A 19,745-nucleotide genomic window follows, 5' to 3' on the forward strand; every position below is an offset into this window, starting at 1 on the left:
GCCGCTCTTGCCACGCTCATTATTAACTGGTTGGCTGGGTCCAATTCCTTCGTTTTGCTTTGTTGGGATTCCTGGGGCTGTCACCTGCTCCCCTGTGCGTTGCTCCCTGGGGTTTGACAACAACCTGCCTTCTTTCCAATAATTGGAAATCTTCTTTTCCGAATGTGACAGTGGTGACAAGTTGGTCTTTCTAAAAATGTCCTGAACTCCACACTGTTCTTTGGTAAACGAAGCAAAACCCAACACACGTGTCCACAGCGTGTAGGCTGGGGTGGGACCCAGCCCTTGGAAGAGGGGCCTGGTAATCGGGATTACCGGGGACGTGAAGCGGCGGGGCCTCTGCACGTGAATCATACTTAAAACACAGCAGTTAAAATCCCTCTGGCTGGCAATGAACACGGTAACAGCACTCGATTTGCCAATCAGGTGAGCCCGTTGTATTTCTCTTTCTTTTATCCTAGGTAATATCACCTGTTAATGTTAATATCTCTTAGTTGTGTATTTTTATGTTGGAATCCTACGATGATTTAAATCACAGTCAATGAATATTTCATCGCGCTGTCTGAGGTGCGCTTCTGGAATGAGACACTGCAGATTCCACCTACGGACTGACTCCCAGTCCGTACAAAACCCAGGAGCTCCTCAAAAAGCAAACAGGTAATTGGAGAAACAAAACAAAACAAAACAAAACAACCCACAGGGATTCTTTCTTCTTGGAGTCTTAAAAATGATATCAGATTCGCGAAATCCTATAAATTCCACAAATCCCACAATACCACGTTTAGCTGAAACATCTGTACTCCTTGTATACCTCCATCTAGCATCATTTATATGATTTCACTTAATGATATAATTTCTTATCTTTGCTAATTACTTCTTAGCTTTGTTCCTTTCCATGGATACCACTGTGCAGGGAAAGCAACTTAACTGTATTTCAGTTTCTGTAGCTACAAAAATTATATCATTTACTCCCACACCCTTTAGAAAAACCAGAATTAATGCTACCACTACGGAAAAGAAAGTAAACTTGTATCTGTGGATGTTAACGGTGTGATGGCCCAAGGAGCTCCATTTAAAGAGCCGAGTTGACATTCTTCGTATTTTTACTGCGTTTTAAATGCTCATTAAAAAAGCTGGATAAAATAAGACAAATTTCAAAATAAAACAAGGCAAAGTATCTCTTTGTTTCACACCCCCCAAGAGAGTCAACCACTCAATAGCATGGCATTTCTTTCCTATTGGAGGGGGGAGGGGAGCCACCTATGCAGAAGCCATCGTGGTGGCTGTTGACACTGGAGGAGACGGACGTGGCACAAGAAGTCACGGGATGGGGGATGGCTGGCTCGCATCCGGCCCCAGGCCCTGGCCTCCCAGTGCTCGCGTGTGTGAGAGGGGGAAGGTGGGCACCTGAGCTTCTCGGTCTGGGCCCTAAGGTGATTGACCACTGCCAGCATCTCCAGTCTCACTGCCACCTTCCCTCGTCCACTAACTTCCCAAGGTGGGGAGAGGTAGGGTGTGGGGGGAAATGCAATATTAAACTTTAGGTACTTACTCTTTATTTTGGAAAGTAGACTTTTTCTAATTTCTAGTATACGGATGAAAATGTGACTTATGAATAAGCTTGCTGGTTTGAGAGAGAGGTGTTCACGATTCATTTATTAGTGGCGGGAGACCCAGAAAATGCACTCCACCCAGAGCACGCTGGCCTCTCTGCTTCTGGTTCCTCGAGCTGTTCTTCTGCACGGACTCCTCTCTCTCCTCTCTCAGTCTGGCAAGTCCTAGCCGCACTTCGAGGGCCAGCCCACTACCACCTCTGCATCGGACCCAGGTCCAGCCAGCCGTAAACCCATCCCCATGTGTGCTCCCTTACAGTTTCCGCCATCCTGCATCACACAGCCTGTTTCTATCTACTCCCACTACCCCTTGGACTCCTTTTGGAAAGACAGCATCTTTTATCCCTCAGTATTTCTAGCAGTGCTTCTTCAAGTGTGGTCCTTAGGCTGCCTATACTGGCCCCCACGGTACTCATCACATGCAGAGTCCTGGGCTCCCCTCGCACCCACAGGATCAGAGCCTCCGGGAATGGAGTCCAGGTGTCCCCATGCATGCCAAAGTCTGAGAGCGCCAGCTCATGACATGTTTGTCTCCCCGCTGGAGGGGTGAGTGAAGAAAGTGGAAGAGAAGGCAGAGAGAAGGCATGGCAGGGCCTGAGCGGAGCAGGAGGGCTGCTCTGCTGGCCATGGTGGCTGCTCAGAATCAGGGAGTCCTTCTGCCTCACTTCTCTCTGCATCAAGCAACGAGCAATAGGACATTTTGAGGAGACCTCCGTATCTCATAGCTGGGATCCACCACACGCCACACAGAAAGGTGGAGAGAGAGAGCTCTTCCCACCGTCTTGGCCCAGAGAGAAAGAGAGTGACGAAATACTTATCTGGAAAGGAAGAGAACCAACCTAGGTGGGTCAGACTAGAGATTTCTTAGAATGGTCTGAGACGTGCATTTCGGCACAGAAAATCTTCACAAAACCCCTAGAAAGTGACAGTAGTACCCCGTGTTATAGCTGAGTAGAGGTTAAGAACCTCCATCACTGTCAAAGCTAGAATACGCGGACATGAGATTTAAACCCTATTCCAACTCTACCCGCCATACCTTCTAATTAAGTGGTTAATAAACCTCGGAAGGTGTGACTTTTGTTAGAATCTGGCTTGTGAAGAACCACGGGTTTACAGTCACTGCAAGAACACCGGGACTGACATAGTAAGGATTCCACTGACTTCAGGCACAGCCTGCTATATGATTTCTTGCTGTCCTGGCTGACAAACTGCCCAAAATGACTCCTTAGTTTCCCCTAAGGACTACGGAGTCTCACTCTGTATTAGTGCAATAAACAGAAATCACTCCTAAGATCCATTCTGAGCTTGTGATCCGGGACATCCCAGTTCGAAAACGAGAATTTGTTTTCCATTTACACTACTATATACAAACAAATTTGTCTTGATTTTTCCCAGTGAAAAGGGATTATACTGTATATTAAAACACACACACACACCCTCTCCACCTGGGATTGTCCAGATAAAGAACAATTTGCTTAATTCCTTTCTAAAATTTCTCTTTCTACCACGGAAATGAACCCTATTCAGGGGCACGTTTCCGAGCCGGTGGGACCGGCAGCCCTCCTTTGCTGAAAAGGTTCAGAGATCTTTTCAGATTTCAAGCTGAAACCATAATCCGCTCTTCCTGCGGACCTACTACCCCGCAAGGAAGGCTGACCTCCAGCGCCGCGCGGGTGGCGGACAAACGTATGGGGCTGAGCGCGCACGGAGCTCATCGAGGCCGGGACAAGGTGCCACGTGCGCTGGTTTCCTGGCGACTCCACCCCGGAAAAGGCCAGGCCTGGACTTTCTGTATTTATCCACCTTCGCTTCCTGCACGCCGACTGATTCACTGGGGCTGCTGGCAGCGGCCCTGGGGAAACATCCACTGCACAGAAAAACCTCGGGGAGCAAAGAAAATAGGAAAGGAGAAGCCTTCACCTCCAAGGAGCGAGCTACACCTATTTAGAATGACACATATTCACAAACGAGGCGAGATCTGAAACACGGCGGGGACTTGCCTTAGTCACAAAGTCACAGGACCCTTGCGTTTCTCCATGGTTTATGGTATTTACCCTTGGCACAGTTCAGAGTGGATCCCGGAGCTTATTTCTATTTATTGGACTGGTGCAGAGTAAGGAAAGGGAGTCATTTTGGGCAATTCGTCAGCTAGGACAGCGACAGACCATGCACAGGGCCCTCCGGGGGCAGAAATACGTTTATTGGCCTCGTCCATCATTGCCCCTTGGTATCCTTTGCAGGTGTGTGTTCATCTCCGTGCTGCGGGTTCTTTCAGCATGCTGGCATAACCTCGAACGCTGGGTGTGCCCAGAAGGTTCGGGTTTGTTTCATTTCCGTCACACGGTTCTTGGTACAAGTCACAAGCAGGTGAGTCGGGAAGTCTGTGTTGGGGCAGGTTTCCATCAATGGGAAGACTATGTCTACCTCCCAAGCAGAAGGACTCGGAGAATTTTACTAAATTTCTTTTAAAAACCATTAAAAAAAGACAAGGCAAATTCCTGATTTTGTCTTCATTACATGTTTAATCTAAGGCGCCGGCAAAATCTGGCAATCATTTGACACATTTGCTGTCATTTAACAGGAAGCCAAAGTCTGAGGCATTAACTACCAAGGCCGAGTGGCTGGAAAGGTTCCCCTCGTCAGCTCCCCTCCAGGTAATCCCTTGACAAACAACCCCTGTTGACTGGCCTAGAGAAAAGCAGCACTTTGTAACCTAACCGGACAAACACCCTCCTCCAGAACTCTCCACGTTCACGGGAACACGAGGAATGCCAATGGTTTTAAAATGGAGCCTCTGCTCGTCATCCGCGCTTATGTCAATACCTGCCATGTGACCGAACTCAAAAACGAAGTTTGCTGGTTGTCACAGCATCTAATTCTGTGACCCAGTTCTGATTCTGGGAACTGTGTCCACTAATACATATTTTTCCTATACTCACCCATCGAGGTATACGTGGCACCACAGTTTTCCACGACTCAGCCAATTAGATGGTCACCAAGTATTTGCTCAACCGCGACTGCACCGTAAGGTACAGAGAGACCTGTTTTCATTCAGCTTGAACAGCTCAAGGGCTGGCACAGCTGCGGATGTCACTGGCACTACAGCTGCTGGACACAGGCCATGTGTGCCCAGGAACACCAAGTAATATTGCTGCCTGGCTGAAGCCAAAGAAAAAGAATAATCCTCTAAACAGACACTTAATGAAACAATCCCCCACTGTATTTATCTTTACATACCTCATCCTCATCCTAGCCCCCACTGTGATATTTGGTTTTATTGCAAAATGAGAAAAAGACTTAGGTAGAGACTGAATGGCTAATGAGAGTGACTGCCTGGTGTTAGCAACAACCTCCGGTTCTTAATTTTTCCATTTGCTCCTAAGGACAGAGTTGAATTCTGCAATGCAAAGTAGACACACACAAACACACACACACACACACACACACACAAAAGCAAAGCCCTCAATTTTCTACACTTCAATGTAATTCTTTTTCTGGTCATAAGAAGACAAAAATGTCATCTGACCTATAAAATGTGTAGCTAGAGAGTTTCTGTGCAAAATTTCCTACGGCGCCGGTAAGAAAAGAGAGGACACTGGGCTTATGTTTGGGGGTGTGGAAATGATTGGATGAGAAACACCCTCTCTCCTGTTTCCTGAGGTGGGTGGCTTAGGAGGGCCCCTGGGGGAGGGGCAAGTGGGTCCTGGGAGGTGTTGCCGAGGGAGGAATCCCAGTTCCCCCCTCCAGGAGCTACAGCAGGACAAGTGGATGGACTCTTCCTTTCACTTTCCTCTGCTCTCCACGCCCCCCCCCCGCCCCCACTTTCCCAGCGTTCCTGACATCTCTGGTAACTCCTCGTTATGGGGTGGGGTGGGGTGGGGGGCTGTCCCGTGCATTCTAGGATCTCTAGGCCTATCCCGGGCTCCCACCTAATAGGTGCCGGGAGCACCCCCTCTCTGCTGCTGTGACAACCAAAAATACTTCCAAACATGCCAACTGTCTCCTGGAGGCAAATGCATCCAGCTGAGAACGGTGCTCTAGCCACAGACCTATCACCCCGTTTGAGGACTCTCACTGAGCCGGCTTTCAGCCACTGATGCACAAAACAATCACCCGGAGTTCTTTTAAAAAAAACCGCCAACCACCTACTTCTGAGCCCCCCTCGGACCAGTGCCGTCCGCAGCTCTGGCGGTGGTTCGTAGGCAAAGCCCGAGGAGGTTTTAATTCTAGTGCACACACATGTGCTCCGGCGTGCAGAGAAGTAATATTTCAGTCAATGTGAAGTTTTTCACAAAGAGAAAAGAAAAACACCCAAGAACACAGGAAAACCAGGCTTTTGGCATAAAATGGAAAGCTAGGTATTAACCAAAAATCAGCTAAAAGTTTGGGGAATGCAGGGGTGGGGGCGGAGCAGGGATCAACCCAGGAGGAAAGGATGCTGCTATGTGATAACCCTGCAAGGAAAGAACTGTCTTATTTGGACTCAAAGTGGAGTGGTTGCAATATCGTACACCCCACGGTTGCTACGCTACTGGGGCACCCAAGGAACAGCAGACGGGGAATATGGGACACGTCCCTGCCCTGCTCGTTCCGAAAGGCCCCGCTCCCCCTTGGGAGGCCTTCTTAGGAAAAGGACACAATGTTTAAAATGTCCCAGCGATGCTATCTGGTCAGTGTGTGGGGCCACCCTGCCGCCCGCCCTGGCGGTCGTGTGTGGTGTCGCTTGGCTACCACCAAGAGCCGCACAGCAGATGAGAGGCCCACCTTGGAGGGGGATTTGAGGGATGCGGGAAGAAGCTAGACATCATCTCAGAACAGCTTTTTCTGCAGCCAGAAATTCTCACTTGGAGGGTAATTCCTTTGGCTGATGGAGAGAGTCTCAACACTCCGCGAACCTTCGCTAACGCAAAAATTAAGTATGTCACTTTGGGAAGGAGGACCCATGGTCACCAAAGGGATGAGGTGATCAGTGACACAATAATGAGCGTCAATCATCAATATGAAAAAAGGAAAGCAGTTATGGGGAAACCATTACAGGTTTATCTCGCAGTGCGTGGTGTTGTGGGGAGGAGCCCCAGGCCTGTGGGGAGCACCTGTCTTTGCTCCGAGATGGAGAGAAAGAGGCGAGAAGGGTGGGGGTGGGGTGGGGCGAGCAGGGCCTGGGTCTCCTGACCTGCTCCAAATCCTGCTGAAGTAAGACCTGGCATCACTTTGGGGGAAAAATAAGCATGACGGATAAGGATGGGGGCTTTGGCTGATTTCCTTTTCCTACGTGAAAGCAAAGCATCTAGAAATATTGTCCCTCCCAGCCGCCATTCTCTATGACCCTGTTACCCCATCCCCAGCACAAGCTCGACCCTCTGGCTCATTACCATCTTCCATTTCCTTTAGGAGTGCTTTTAATTAGAAGTTAAATTGACAAGAGCACCTAGCAATTTTTACAGCTCTATTTTGGAATGCTTTCCCTCCCAGCATATGGCACAGCTATCAAGTATTATTCTCCTTCCTCGATGTTTCTTGAATTTAATGTTTATTGTTCATTTTAATCCTTCAGCATCAACTTGGACACGCACGCACACACAATTCTGCGGTGAGAAGCTAGACTAGTCTGCACACAAAGCAATTAAATCTGGCAGTTAAATTCATAAATCTATGATTCCAAAGGATGAATATTTTCCAGTTGTGGTAGGGGGCCAACCGTATAGAAAGGGAACCAGCTGTTTCATGTTGGTTCCTGGTGGGACTTTTCGCACAGACACTCATGTTGCAAAATATATTTTCTGTTAAGACGGTGTGAGAGCATCGTGTCATCTTTGCTGCCCTCTCAGATCCCCAAGTCTTTCTGGGAAAATGAGAACGATCCATGTAATGGTCATCTAGCCTAATGTAACTGTGTCCTGGTTGGATGCCAATTTCGATATCACGATTTAGCCACTGGATGGTTTTCTTCAATAACTGTATTGAACAAAGTGTTCTTCACAGCCAGATGGGGAAGGAAAAGCATTTGGTTCATTTTATTCAGATGCGTGCTCACTGGGCCCCGGGCATGTGCAAGCAAAGGGCTTTCGCCCAGCCTCACACAACCACGGCTCCCGCGAATCCCAGCAGGCTTTTGGAGAATTTGAACAGGGAGGATTCACCTCCTGAAGTGGGGTAGCAGAGTGAATGTTTAGAATTTCTTACCTGAGAGTTTCTATCTGTTTCTACGTCACACGCAAATGCCTGTTGAACACTTTGGTGAGGGCACCTGATGGCGCCGGGCCAGGAGAGAAGATGCACAAGTACAACATCGCCTGTGCACCGGGTGAATCGACATCTATCTCAGAACCAGCTCTCATTTTGGAAATCTCCAGAGGGCTTGTCCCACATCTTCTCAAGCTGGGTAAGCCTTACAATGTAATCCTCAGGCTCTGGTCGTGTAAAACGAATGGCATTGCATTCAAAGTTTTCTCTAATGTCTAGAGTCCATGATGTCACCACCAACAGGAAAGCTTCATTTTTTAACACATTTAAGTTTTCGTCTTCGGTTCTGTGACCTGTTCTTTTTAAAGAGCACCACAATCCCTAAAATTCATCCATTTCTCCCCCTCAGAAAATGGGAGGAAGACTTTATCCAAGGACATCAATCACCCTGCTGGCTAGACCGCAGGTTTCTTTGGAACAGAGATGTAACGTTTTTCCATTTGGCAGAAACTCATGTTAATGGTCGATAAGAAAGACTTAATTTTGTGTTATTTTTAAGTTAACATGTAGGTGATTATTTGGGGGTCATTTTTATTAAAGTTTAGATCGGAAAACAAGTGCTGGTGTTGACGCGTTTTGTAGCAAGAGCACGTTAAAAAAAAACGGTTAATCTATATTTATTCTTCTTCAGTTTGGAGGAAAAGTGCCATTTGCTACGAGGTGACTTTTAAACAGCAGTACTGCTTGGCAGAGCTCATTCAGAAACCATCCTACCCATCGGTTTGAAACAAAGCGTGACATATAAGCAGAGAAAAGATACACAACTTCCCTGGGTGCTGACTTCCCCGGCCCTACGCTTCCAGCTCTTGAGGAGTGAAACACTCAGAGTCTGCTATAAATCTCAAGATGTCTCGTGACCCATGTGGTGTTCATTTTACTAAGGAAATAAAAAAAAAAAAGTACTCGGAGCAGCTGGAGGAGAGAGGTAATTTGAGGTCAGTGCTACACTTTGTCAATTGGTGTGTGAGTCACTCGGATGGAAGGTATCCTACCGAGGCCCCCGAGGAAGAGTTTACTCTAAAATGCCACACAAAAGAGTAAGACAGAGTGGCCTTCTCCGAGCGTTGTCTCGGGCCTCCGGGGGCTGGAAGCTCCGGCCCCACGAGCCAGCCCCGGCCCACTGCCTGCCTGCATCTTTACCTTCTTTAAGAACTTTCAAACATATTCCTGGAGTGTACTTTGAACAATTAGTTTCTCGTCTGGTGGCAGAGAGGAGAGCTCTGCTAAGGTCCAGCTGACGTGACGGGGTGGAGAGCCCAGTCATGCCCTTCACGGTCCCTCACTGCACAATAACTGATGGAGACGGTTTTCTTTCAAGTCTCTGGTACCTTGTGCACATTGGGATCTTAAGCTCTAGGTGGCAGATGGTTTAAATTTTGGAAATTTTAGATTGTGTTAAGTGTGATCCTTGGTTTTACACAACTCTATAATCTGCTAAAAAGCGCATCTGTGTCAAAGAAAGGACTTGGAAAGGAAAGAGAGGCGGAACACGTGGTCAACTTCTAGAATCATGGAGAGCCAATGAGATACAGAGAACACACTTGAGCGCAGGCACTGTGGGTTTGTTTTTCTGGTCTTTCTATTTTTTCTCCTTGGCGCCCTGATTTTCCTTCAGGAACCACAGCCCTTCAACTCTTGGTCCACGGCATTCAGGTGGGGCTCACCAGCTCTAACTCTGTGCAGGGCACAAGACCCCAGCCTGGCTGGTGGGAAGACTGTCTCTCTTGCCACGGTGACCAGTTTAGGGACAGATACACGGCTCAGCCCAGTCAATGCGAATTAGCCCTTGGGCTTCTGCTGGAACTACTGGAGACAAAGGTCTCTTTCAGATCACAGGGACTAAGGATTATGTAAGCATGGAGCTGCTACGGGGGCATCTTTACTACCACGTGGAGAGATCACACCCAAGAATCAAGCCAAGAATAAGTGGAACCAGGAGATTATACGAGATGCTGAGAAAGAAAAGGAGGGAGAGACGGAGACAAGGAGAAAGGGAAGGAGGGAAGGAAGGAGGGAGGGAAGGAGAGAGGGAGGGAGAGAGAAATGGAATTCTCAGAACACAATTTGGGCTTAGAACCAAATTTGCCTAAAGGAATCTTCTCAATTTTTCATAAGCCAATAAATTCTCCTTTGTCATTAACTAGTGTGACTTGGGTTTCCATCACTTGAAACTGGAAGAGTCTTGAGTGATACACTGAGAACTTTTTCTACTGGTAATAACTTAACCTTTACCAATAGATGCTTCATTTCAATTGTGGACATGAGCAAATATACAGGGCTCCAAGAAACATCTTCCATCAACGTCAGCTGCAGAGTAGGGCAGGGCAGGGCACAACCAAAACCACACCAGTGTGCCATTTCTTAATTCCAGTCTTCAAGATACCCAAGAATGCAATTCTATCACTAAGCTTGTCTAAGATGTTTCTGAGTTTCGTTAAGGGAGTCTTTCTTATTTATTAATGATAAGGTTGGAAAATATTTTGTTTTCTCAGTAGCATTCATGATATAAGCCTTCCAGGAATTTGTCAAAAATATCATTTGTTGAGGTTGTGTTCTACATCATTCATGCACTTTGGGGCCAATTTCAAACTCCAATGAATTATGTGTATTGGGTTTCTTCTCACTCAAACATTTTCCCTTCTTTTTTATCCCCATGATATATGCCTCTGCTTGCAGGACTTAAAAAATTTGCTGAGGAGTTGTTCTGTGATGTTTATGTATTAAATAAACAATGTTTCCCATCAGATGCTTTTACCTGTAGGAACAGCTCAAGTGCTTTAAGTTTATAGTTTCTAAGTCAAATTACTCACCAGTTGTGTAATTCGGCAAAGGCAGCTTTGATCTTCTTCACTGAACTATCCACTTCTTCCTTGATCATGACACGGTATCTTGTTAGAGACACAGTGCAGCGCTGCAAATCCTTCACCGATTTCTCAATGTTTGGGCCTAAAAGTAATGTCATGAAACAACTGTTAAATTGAACACTCTATCTTTTTATTTCTGAGCCAAACAACAACAGCAAAAGCAGCTAACTCCCATACCCCCTAATAAAAAGAGAGAGATTTATCTTTTGTTTCTCAATGGAAAAAAAAAAGTTCTGTCAAGGAGATGTTTATGTGTTTATAACCCAGAGTTTTAAAAATCCACAGTGGGTGATTTGTGTGGCCCCTGAGACTGCTGTGATTTGACCAGTGGGTTCTGTGGGTGGGCCATTTTGGGCACACGTGCCTCCTTTGTGCTTTGGAAAGAGGCTGTGATCATTATGTTCTATTATGAACTGCAGTTTCTTAGAATCTGATATGTCTAAAGACCATTTGTGCTGCTGGCTCTCACCACTCTGCGTGGTTAAAAGCCAGCAGGGCTTTTGGATGAGGAAAATGACATGGAGATTGGGAGAGGTACAAATGAGCTAGAGAGAGTACGGAGCTTTGGTGCCAGGTATGCTGGCTCCGGCCCCATCAGTTCTGAGCCAGGCCTGTAATTATAGCAGCAGCACTTAGAGCTGCTCGATGGGTGCCAATCTTGCCTGATTTCCTGAAACCGTCACCAAGGTATACAGATACTGCAGAGCAAACAGGCCAATTGTACTTATCCCAACAAGGCCATGTTTCTTAGAAGAAAGAAATCTCCCTCAAGAAAAGTACGAAAGTCTGTCAAATCAAAGCCAAGGAAATCAGATACAACTGAGGCTGAATGAGAAGAATATTATTTAATCCTCTGGGAATCAAAAAGGAAGTGATTTAGCCCCTTTCGTGTTTAATACCAATTATGTATGAAGTATAGCAAAGCTCAAAGGATAATAAAAACACAGTGTGTCAAATATAAAATCCTCTTTCAGTGTTACATTGTCTGAAAGTTCTAACACAGAACTGAATTTCCATGAGAAAGATCATATCTGAAGAAGACATATCAGCCTCGAGATTCATCTTCATTCAATGTAAGTTAAGAACTTGTGTGCCAGCGAAACATTCGGCATTCATATTACTAAAAAAAAAACTGTTTGCTTCATAAAATATGAGGGTAGAAAGTATTTGTGGTGCAAATTTATCCATGCCTACAGAGGGAAGAATGACCACAGAGGGGCAGAGAAAGGGGATGTAATTCCTCTGAAATATTTGAGGCCTTTGGTTAACATGGGAGGAATCACATCTACTTTTTAATCTATGTGGGTCACAGAAAGAAATGCAATTGCATGTGCATCTCTCTTCACTAAGCAGCATCTTTTGGAAAGTTCTATCATTCTGGCACTTCTCTGGGTGTGCAAAATGTGTTGAATCATTTGTGCAAAAGAAATCACTTTACCTCTTTTCTTTGCCAGCTCATCTGGCTTTATTTCAAGATGAGCTGCAGGGGTATTGGACTTAACAGGAGATGTTTTTGCCTTAGGCTTGCTTGGGTTACAAGGCTGCTCAGCTGACCACTGTAGGCCATCTGACCTCTCTGGTGTTCCATGTATAGGTTTGGGGTTCCCATCTAAGGATAGTTTCTGTTGCAGTGGTCTGTTGCCTTCTGTAAGAAAACACCAAATAATGACTGTGAAGTGATAAACTAAAAACACTGATGAGAAAGTGACTGGTGGGAATGCCAAGATTTCTGCTTTTGTTTACATGTTGGCAATCATGCCCTTCATTGCAAACAGTGAAGAAACTGTTTTAATAGAATCTCCAGAAGATTTGAGGATATCCTAGAAATAGAGCCTTGTACTTGGGAGTCAGAAGACCTGAGTGGGCATTTCAGTTCTGGTAATTACTTTGTACAGCGGCCCTGGGCAAGCCACTTAGCATCTCTGAGGCTTGGTTTCCTCACTGATTATGAAGGTTATTAGGAGCAGAGTTTTGTTTTTTTTTTCCTCATTCAGTATAGGTGTAAGCATCTTTAAGTATGATTTCATATTGAGGCTATAAAAATGCAGCCTTACTATCTCCAAGTGCTGCATTAATGTCTTGTGGTATTTTATTATTAATTAATGAAGGCAGGAGAGTGACTGGAGATAGGGCAAGAATGAAGTGACAACAGGTACTATAATCATTTCACTTAATTTATGGAGGATTAAATCGAGAAACATAATATTCTCAACTATATTTAAAATCTAGGGAGTCAAATTCTCTCTGGAGCTTTAATAAGAAGTGGCAGTAAATTAGCAGCACATTGCGTTCAGCATCTTTTAAAGGTAGGTTCCTATTTAGTTATTGCTGGAGTGAATTAAATGATACCTTAGTGGCCGGAAAAGGAAATGTATTACCCTTAACATCTTACAACCAGAGAGAGCTTTGGGTGTAAAAAAAAGGGAAGTCAGTGTGCTCTGAAGGCCAGGCTTTTGGAGGAAGCTGAGTGTAGGAGAAAGTACAGGGCTGGATCCAGGAGACCAATGTGCTGAGCTTCCCTGTGTCCTGGATGAGCCTGTAGGAATGACTTCACTTTTCGGCTGTCTGTGGCTCACACTCAGAGCACAAAGTCATTTCTATGAATTGCAGGTCCTTTTCATCCTGCTTCACTTCTTTCTACTTCCCTGGCACCTCATAAAAATTTACTGTATTATATTTTAACACAAGGTTTATGTGTCTGCCCCTCATCCCTGCTTGAGGAGGCTAGGGTTCCCTTAAAGTCAAATACTGAAACCTGATTCATTTTTGAAGCCCTAGTACTTGTGTTTGGCTCAGTGGCTATCTGTAAAATTGTGACTGAATTAAAGTACTCTTAAAATGATTTCATGGGAAACAAAACAAAACAAAACAAAGAACAAAGAACACCTTTCCTAACATTTGCCACAGACGTTATAGAGATTACACATGGAAGGTGCAAAAGAATATGATCTGCATCCTTGTCAATTTGATTTTAGACATTTAAGACAAGTGTAAATCTGACTTTGTTGATTGCATCATTCATAACTTCTATATCAAGAAAGCAGAGGAACGCTGGGGTGGCTCCGTTGGTTGAGCATCCGACTCTTGATTTTGCCTGAGGTCATAATATCAGGGTCATGAGAATGAGCCCCAATTCGGGCAGGCTCCATGCTCAGTGGGGAGTCTGCTTGAGATTCTCTCTCTCTCTTTCTCTCTCTGCCCCTCCCTGCTGTACTTTCTCTCATTCTCTAAAATAAATAAATCTAAAAAAAAAAAAAAAGAAAAAGAAAGCATAGCATACATTTTATGGGCTGAATGGTGAGTACTCTTTTTTTTTTATTATTGAAGTTCGATTTGCCAACATATAGTATAACACCCAAAGCTCAATTGATGAGTACTCTTTAAAGGGAAATTACAATACACAATGAGATGTTCAACAAAGGTAGTGAACAAATTAAGTACTGAAAATAGCATTTCCTCCAGTGATTAAACAGATTTAAGTGGTAGTGTGCAATTTTGTTATACTAAAGAACTTCAGTGTAGGGCAGTGGTTGTCAAGAGTTAGTGTGCAGGAAGTCTCCCTTAGTACTTTTTACAAATGCAAATTCCCAGACAACACCTCCAGGGATTTTGATTCAGCAATGGGCCCAAGATTCTATCTGCCAGGTGATTTCTGCTGGGGTGAAGATGGGTGGCACCCCCACCTGAAGAAACTCTACTGCATAAGATGAAAAACTAATTTTTTTGATGAATCTGTAAATGTTTGGTTAAAATAATAATTAAGTACAGGCTGGCTCCAACTCAGTCCCTTTCTAAATCATAGTGAAGATTCAGCCTTAATGAAATATTATAAATTGAGAATCTAAAATATAGCTCATTGAGCATGGTATAGTAAATCAGTCTTATCCTTGAAAACAAGGGGATTTATATTATAGCCTAATGGAAATAATGACCTTAGAATGAAGGGAAAACATTATTCTGGTGCATGTGTAAGAATTTTAAATGGAAGGCAAGCATGCAAATGAACATGGGTTCATTAACCTAGAGCTGAAAATATTTTGTTTGTGTCTCAGAGAACTGGTATGTGGGCTGCTGGTTCATTTCATCATTCATCCAACAAGAATTCATTGAGAAATATGAATAGCAGAGTTTTTTTTAGGGTCCTGAAAAGCTGTCTTATTATTGGTAGAAATCAGTGAACACTGGAAAGATCTGAAATTCTCAAAGATGACTTGGATATATTTGCACATTGGCTGTTCAGATCTGTCTCCAAATATAGTAAAACTCTGGGGCTCTTTCAGATGAAAGCTGGTGGTTAAGTTATTCAGCTATAACAGAATTAGTTTCATCTTAACCACAAATCCTGATATTTCTAGCAACAGGATAATGGAGGTTCTTTCCTAGATACAGTGATTTCCCTCTAACATTATGGCCAGAAGTACCATCAATTCTCTCTTTCTGGAATTTACTTAGAAACTTCAACAGACAGTAGCTGACTCAGAGTTGATTCCTATCCCTGTCCAATAAGGTAGCCACTAGCCATATGTGGTCATTCAACGCTTGGAATGTGGCTTCCCTAAACTGAGATGTGCTGTAACTGTAAAATACACACTAAGATTTGAAGACTTAGTACAAAAAAAAAGGAATTAAAAATATTACTTTGATGATTTAAAAAATACTGGTATGTCAAAATAATATTTTGCATGTACTAAGTTAGATAAAATATATTATGCAATCTCATTCACCTGTTTCTTTTAACTTTTTTCATGTGGCTACTCAGAGTTTTATAATTACATAGGTAGCTCACATTATATTTCTATTGGGTAGCACTAATATAAATCAGAAGGAGCATAAAATTATTGGTCTAAAATCTGCAATCACTCTAATTTATATTCCAGACTAAGAGAGTACTGATTTCAGTGAAACCTTAAAATACCCTCTGCAATTTCTACATGAGCAAAGTGGCGACAGAGGGATATATGTCTTGTTCATAACTATATGCTTGGTGCCTAGTAAGTACATGATGAATACTGAATGAATGAATGAATGAATCAGCATTACTTTGGTACTTTTCATGCCTGGGGTCCTTCTAGTTATAGGGAGCCTCGTTTGATATGAGTCCCTGGCTGTGTCTTTATCCAATATTCATCAAATACTTGAATCAAAGTAGTTACATCTTGGAAAAAAAGTTGTCTCTGGAAACACCTAATCTGCCCAGATTTTGATAAATATTATATACATTTTAATTGATATACATTTTAATTTCACCCTAAAAATGGCTCCTAGAAAATTATATGTTTTTGAATTTAACTATTACCTGAGTTTTCCCTTTATTAAAAATACTTATCAAATCCCAACACAGATTGTATATATCTTCCTGAGTATCATTCTGGTTTCTGATTCAATCTGACTCAACAGATTTATATGGAGTACCCTTATGTGCCAGCCCTAGCTTCCTCATAGGAGATACATGGGACACAGTCTCTCTGCCCTTAACAACTAACATGTAAAATGTGAAAAAGCAACTTAAGATCATAGCAGTAAATCTGAGTTCACCTTTCCCCAATGAATTATGTTGGCATCTTTGTTGAAAATCAATTGACTATATATGTGTGGTCTATTTTTGGACTACATTCTATTCCACTGATACAGTTGTCTATCCTCACCCCTAACACCACACTTTTTAAATTTTTTTATTTTCTTACTGTAACTATACAATGAGTCTCATATCAGGTGATATGTCCTCCAACTTTGCTCCTTTTTCAAGATTGTCTTGACTAATGTAGGTCCTTTGCATTTCAAATTTAAGAATCAGTTTATTTCTACAAAAACAGTCAGTGTATTTCTACAAGAAATCTGGTGGGATTTTGACTGAGCTTGAGTTGAATCTATAAATCAATTTGGAGATCATTAGTATCTTAGCAGTACTGCATCTTTTGATCTTTGAACATGATACAACACACCATTTATTTAGCTTTTCTTTAACTGGTCTCAGCTGTTTTACGGTTTTAGGTGTCTTGTGCATCTTTGGCTAAATTTATTCCTAGGTATTTTAGATGTCTTAGGTAACTGTATGTAATATTTTTAAAAATTTCATTTCCCAGTTGTTGGCTGCCAGAATGCAAAATTACAACTGATTTATTATAATATTGAACTTTATACCTAGTTACCTTGCTAATTTCCTTACTAGTTTTTTTTTTTTTTTCTGTAGGTTTCCTACAATTTTCTATATAGGCAATACTGACACCTGCAAATGCAGTTTAGCTTCTTTCATTCCAGTCTTCCCTTGCCTTATTAAATTGGTTAGGAACCCTAGTACAATGTAGAATAAGTGTCCTTGTGTCCTTGCATTATTCTTGATCTTAGGGAAAGTGCATTGAATATTTATCATAAAATATGATATTAACTACAGAGCAGATTTTTCACACATTTATTGGGAAATTCACTTATATTCCTAGTTTTCTGGGAGTTTTTATTATTTTGCCAAATGATTTAATTTTGTTTCACTTATTAAGATGATCATATTGTTTTTCTCCTTTATTTTGTTGACAGTAAATTACACTAATCAATTTTTACATGTTAAGCCAATGGTGCATTCTTGGGAAAAAAGCACATTGGTCATAGTGTATTATCTTTCTTATATATTGCTGGCTTAAACTTGCTAATATTTTGCTGAAGATTTTGCTTCTTCATTCATAAGCGATATCGTTCTGCTTCTAATGGCTAATCTTTCTTTCTATTATAGGTCACATTTGATTGCTTCTTGTGTGGATTTATTTTACACAGCAAAACATAAACTGTGGTGGCTGTTTCTTGTTAACAGTACCAAAGAAAACAAATCTTCCTCTTGGGAGAAATATAAGACTTGAATTCAAAGATTTTCATAATATATGTACAGCCATGTATGTGTTCAGACTTGAAAACTTCTGAAAACTCTTTTTTTTTCTTATTAGATTTTACTTTTCAGTGAAAGCTTTATGTACTTCTAAGGAGACTGAAGGGAGTATAAATGGAATTCAAATCTAAGTTTAAGAAATGTATTATATATAAGAGTAGGTCTAAAAAATTATTTTAACCCATTGAGTTAAGAGCCTCCTATACACAGTAAAGTACGTTGTCTGATGATGATTAATGTAGTATTTTAAAGTAGTTCTACCCAGGAAAAACTGAAAAAAAAAAAAAACCCAAAGTATAATTTTGTTGTCATAAAATTACACCTAAAATTTCTAATGCCTGTGTTACTCAAAGCATATTATATTCACTTAAAAGTAATTAAGTTAATATGTTAGTGTTTTATGATAACTGATAATAATAATAATAGTTCTCTGATCAGAATCTTAGTGTTCTTAAATATTCACAAAAAGAAAAATGCAAAGGGAAATGAAACATCTTAAAGTGTTCCATTGCCCTACTAATCACATGAACTAATCAGGTAAGGGGGCAGGAAAATGCATTCCAGACAGAGATAGCATTTGCAGTGGGAGTAAGCGCTGTGTGCCAGTTATGAAGTTATTGCCTCTCGGCGCAAATCTACCCTTCTTTGCCTTCCTTTGTGCCAATGGAGCTGGCCCCTGTGAACGATTCTCTCTTGCCAGCCAGCACAATGTCAGCTTTATTAGTAGAGGGCAATAAAGTGACCATGAAAGGCTAAAAGGGCAGGAATATTCTTCTCTTCCAGTTCTGGTTCTTCATTATTATGCTTATTTGTCCCAGGAGTCAGCAGCCATGCTGAGAAGCTCCAGCTGCACTCGTGCCTGTCCCCTGCGACTCGTGCACTGGCAGTGGCTTTCAGCAATTCTAGCCTACCGACACCCCCAGCAATGGACAGCTCAGTCCATGCCCTGTGACAGTTTTGGATGTTGTTGTTTTGCTACCACAAGACTGCATGTTCCTCTGATGGCCACGTCCCTTCGGCGACATCAGAATATCAGTCTTGGATTGGAGGGCTCTCTTTTTTTGTCTAACCTTCCTAGAGATAGCAACTGCCCTCTTGCATGTCTAGATCTCGGAGTCCTCATCTATCTCTTTGAGTAGGTAACCACCTCCTGGCCTTTCTAGTGTTGTAGTTGGTAATTCTCTGTATTACAGTCCTCCCATTCAAATAAACTCTGTGGCTTCTGTCTCCAAACTTGAACCTGACTGATACAGCCAGCATGAGGGGCTGAGAGGGAACCAGGGTGGCTGGAACAGAGAGAGCAAGAAAGAATAGCAACACATAGGGGCCAGATCATGCTAAGCCTGCAGGCCATGATAAGACTTTTGGTTTTTATCTTAAGAGTTCAGATTTGTGTTTTGAAAAGATTTCAGGATACAGAGTAACTTAGAGGGGAACGATGTAAATACTAGGAAATTAATCAGTGGACGCCTATAGCAACACAAGCAAGAGAGGATGAGGTGGGAAGGCAGAGGCAGAGACTGTGAAAAATGGACGGGTTCTAGGAATATTTGGAAAAGAAAATCAACAGGACTTGTTGATGGATTGGATGTGGGGTGTGAGAGGGGGAAGATGTCAGGACTGGTGCTAGATTTCTGGCTTGCACATCAAATAGGTAGGACATTAACATCAGGAACACTAAAAGAAAGCCGAGGCCGAGATCATGAGATTGCTTGAAGCATGCTGTTGAAGTGCTTTGAACTGTTAAAGTGAAAATGTCAAGTAAGAGCCTGGAATTAATTAATTAATTAATTAATTAATCTATCTCAAGAGAGTAGCCTGGACTGGGAAGACGAATTTGTGGGCCAGCTTACATAATTAAAACTCAGGCACGGTTGAAATGATCTAAGGAAGATGGTATGTTTTATAGGAGAAAAGACTTGGAACCTACCAAGCCTTGACAAGCTTCACTGGTTAATGGCCAAGTAGAGAAGAGTGATCCTCAAAGGAAACAGAGGGGCAATGAAGATGGAGAGGAGATCAGGAGACTGACATGTCATTGGAGCCAAAAAGGAAAGATAGAGCATTAAGGTGGAGTGATCGACAGCACCGAATGCTGCAGAAAGAAAAAAGGATGAAGGATTGAAAAACGCCTGCTTGATCCAATACATG

At 42.8% G+C, this 19,745-nt stretch overlaps 1 protein-coding gene and 1 long non-coding RNA gene across 10 annotated transcripts in view; one reads left to right on the forward strand and one right to left on the reverse strand.

Moving 5' to 3' along the window:
* Positions 1 to 19,745, reverse strand: part of SPATS2L (spermatogenesis associated serine rich 2 like) — a 160,538-nt gene that overhangs the window by 24,794 nt on the left and 115,999 nt on the right. For 8 of the 9 annotated variants that reach the window (XR_013372798.1, XM_077884800.1, XM_077884802.1 and 5 more), the window contains 2 exons: positions 12,159 to 12,365; positions 10,667 to 10,802 (listed from right to left, as the gene is read on the reverse strand). Coding sequence is in view for 8 of the 9 variants with exons in the window: in XM_077884800.1 (XP_077740926.1) it covers positions 10,667 to 10,802; positions 12,159 to 12,365 (343 nt within the window). In the remaining variant the exon portion in view is untranslated. The remainder of the gene's footprint in view (positions 1 to 10,666; positions 10,803 to 12,158; positions 12,366 to 19,745) is intronic. The other variant, XM_077884799.1, reaches the window with a different exon arrangement.
* LOC144305732 (uncharacterized) lies at positions 3,433 to 8,982 on the forward strand. The gene is made up of 4 exons (XR_013372800.1): positions 3,433 to 3,584; positions 3,854 to 3,980; positions 4,195 to 7,995; positions 8,488 to 8,982. It is a non-coding gene; the product is annotated as an uncharacterized LOC144305732 (long non-coding RNA).

This window comes from Canis aureus, chromosome 36 (genome assembly GCF_053574225.1).
Source record: "Canis aureus isolate CA01 chromosome 36, VMU_Caureus_v.1.0, whole genome shotgun sequence".
NCBI lineage: Eukaryota > Metazoa > Chordata > Mammalia > Carnivora > Canidae > Canis > Canis aureus.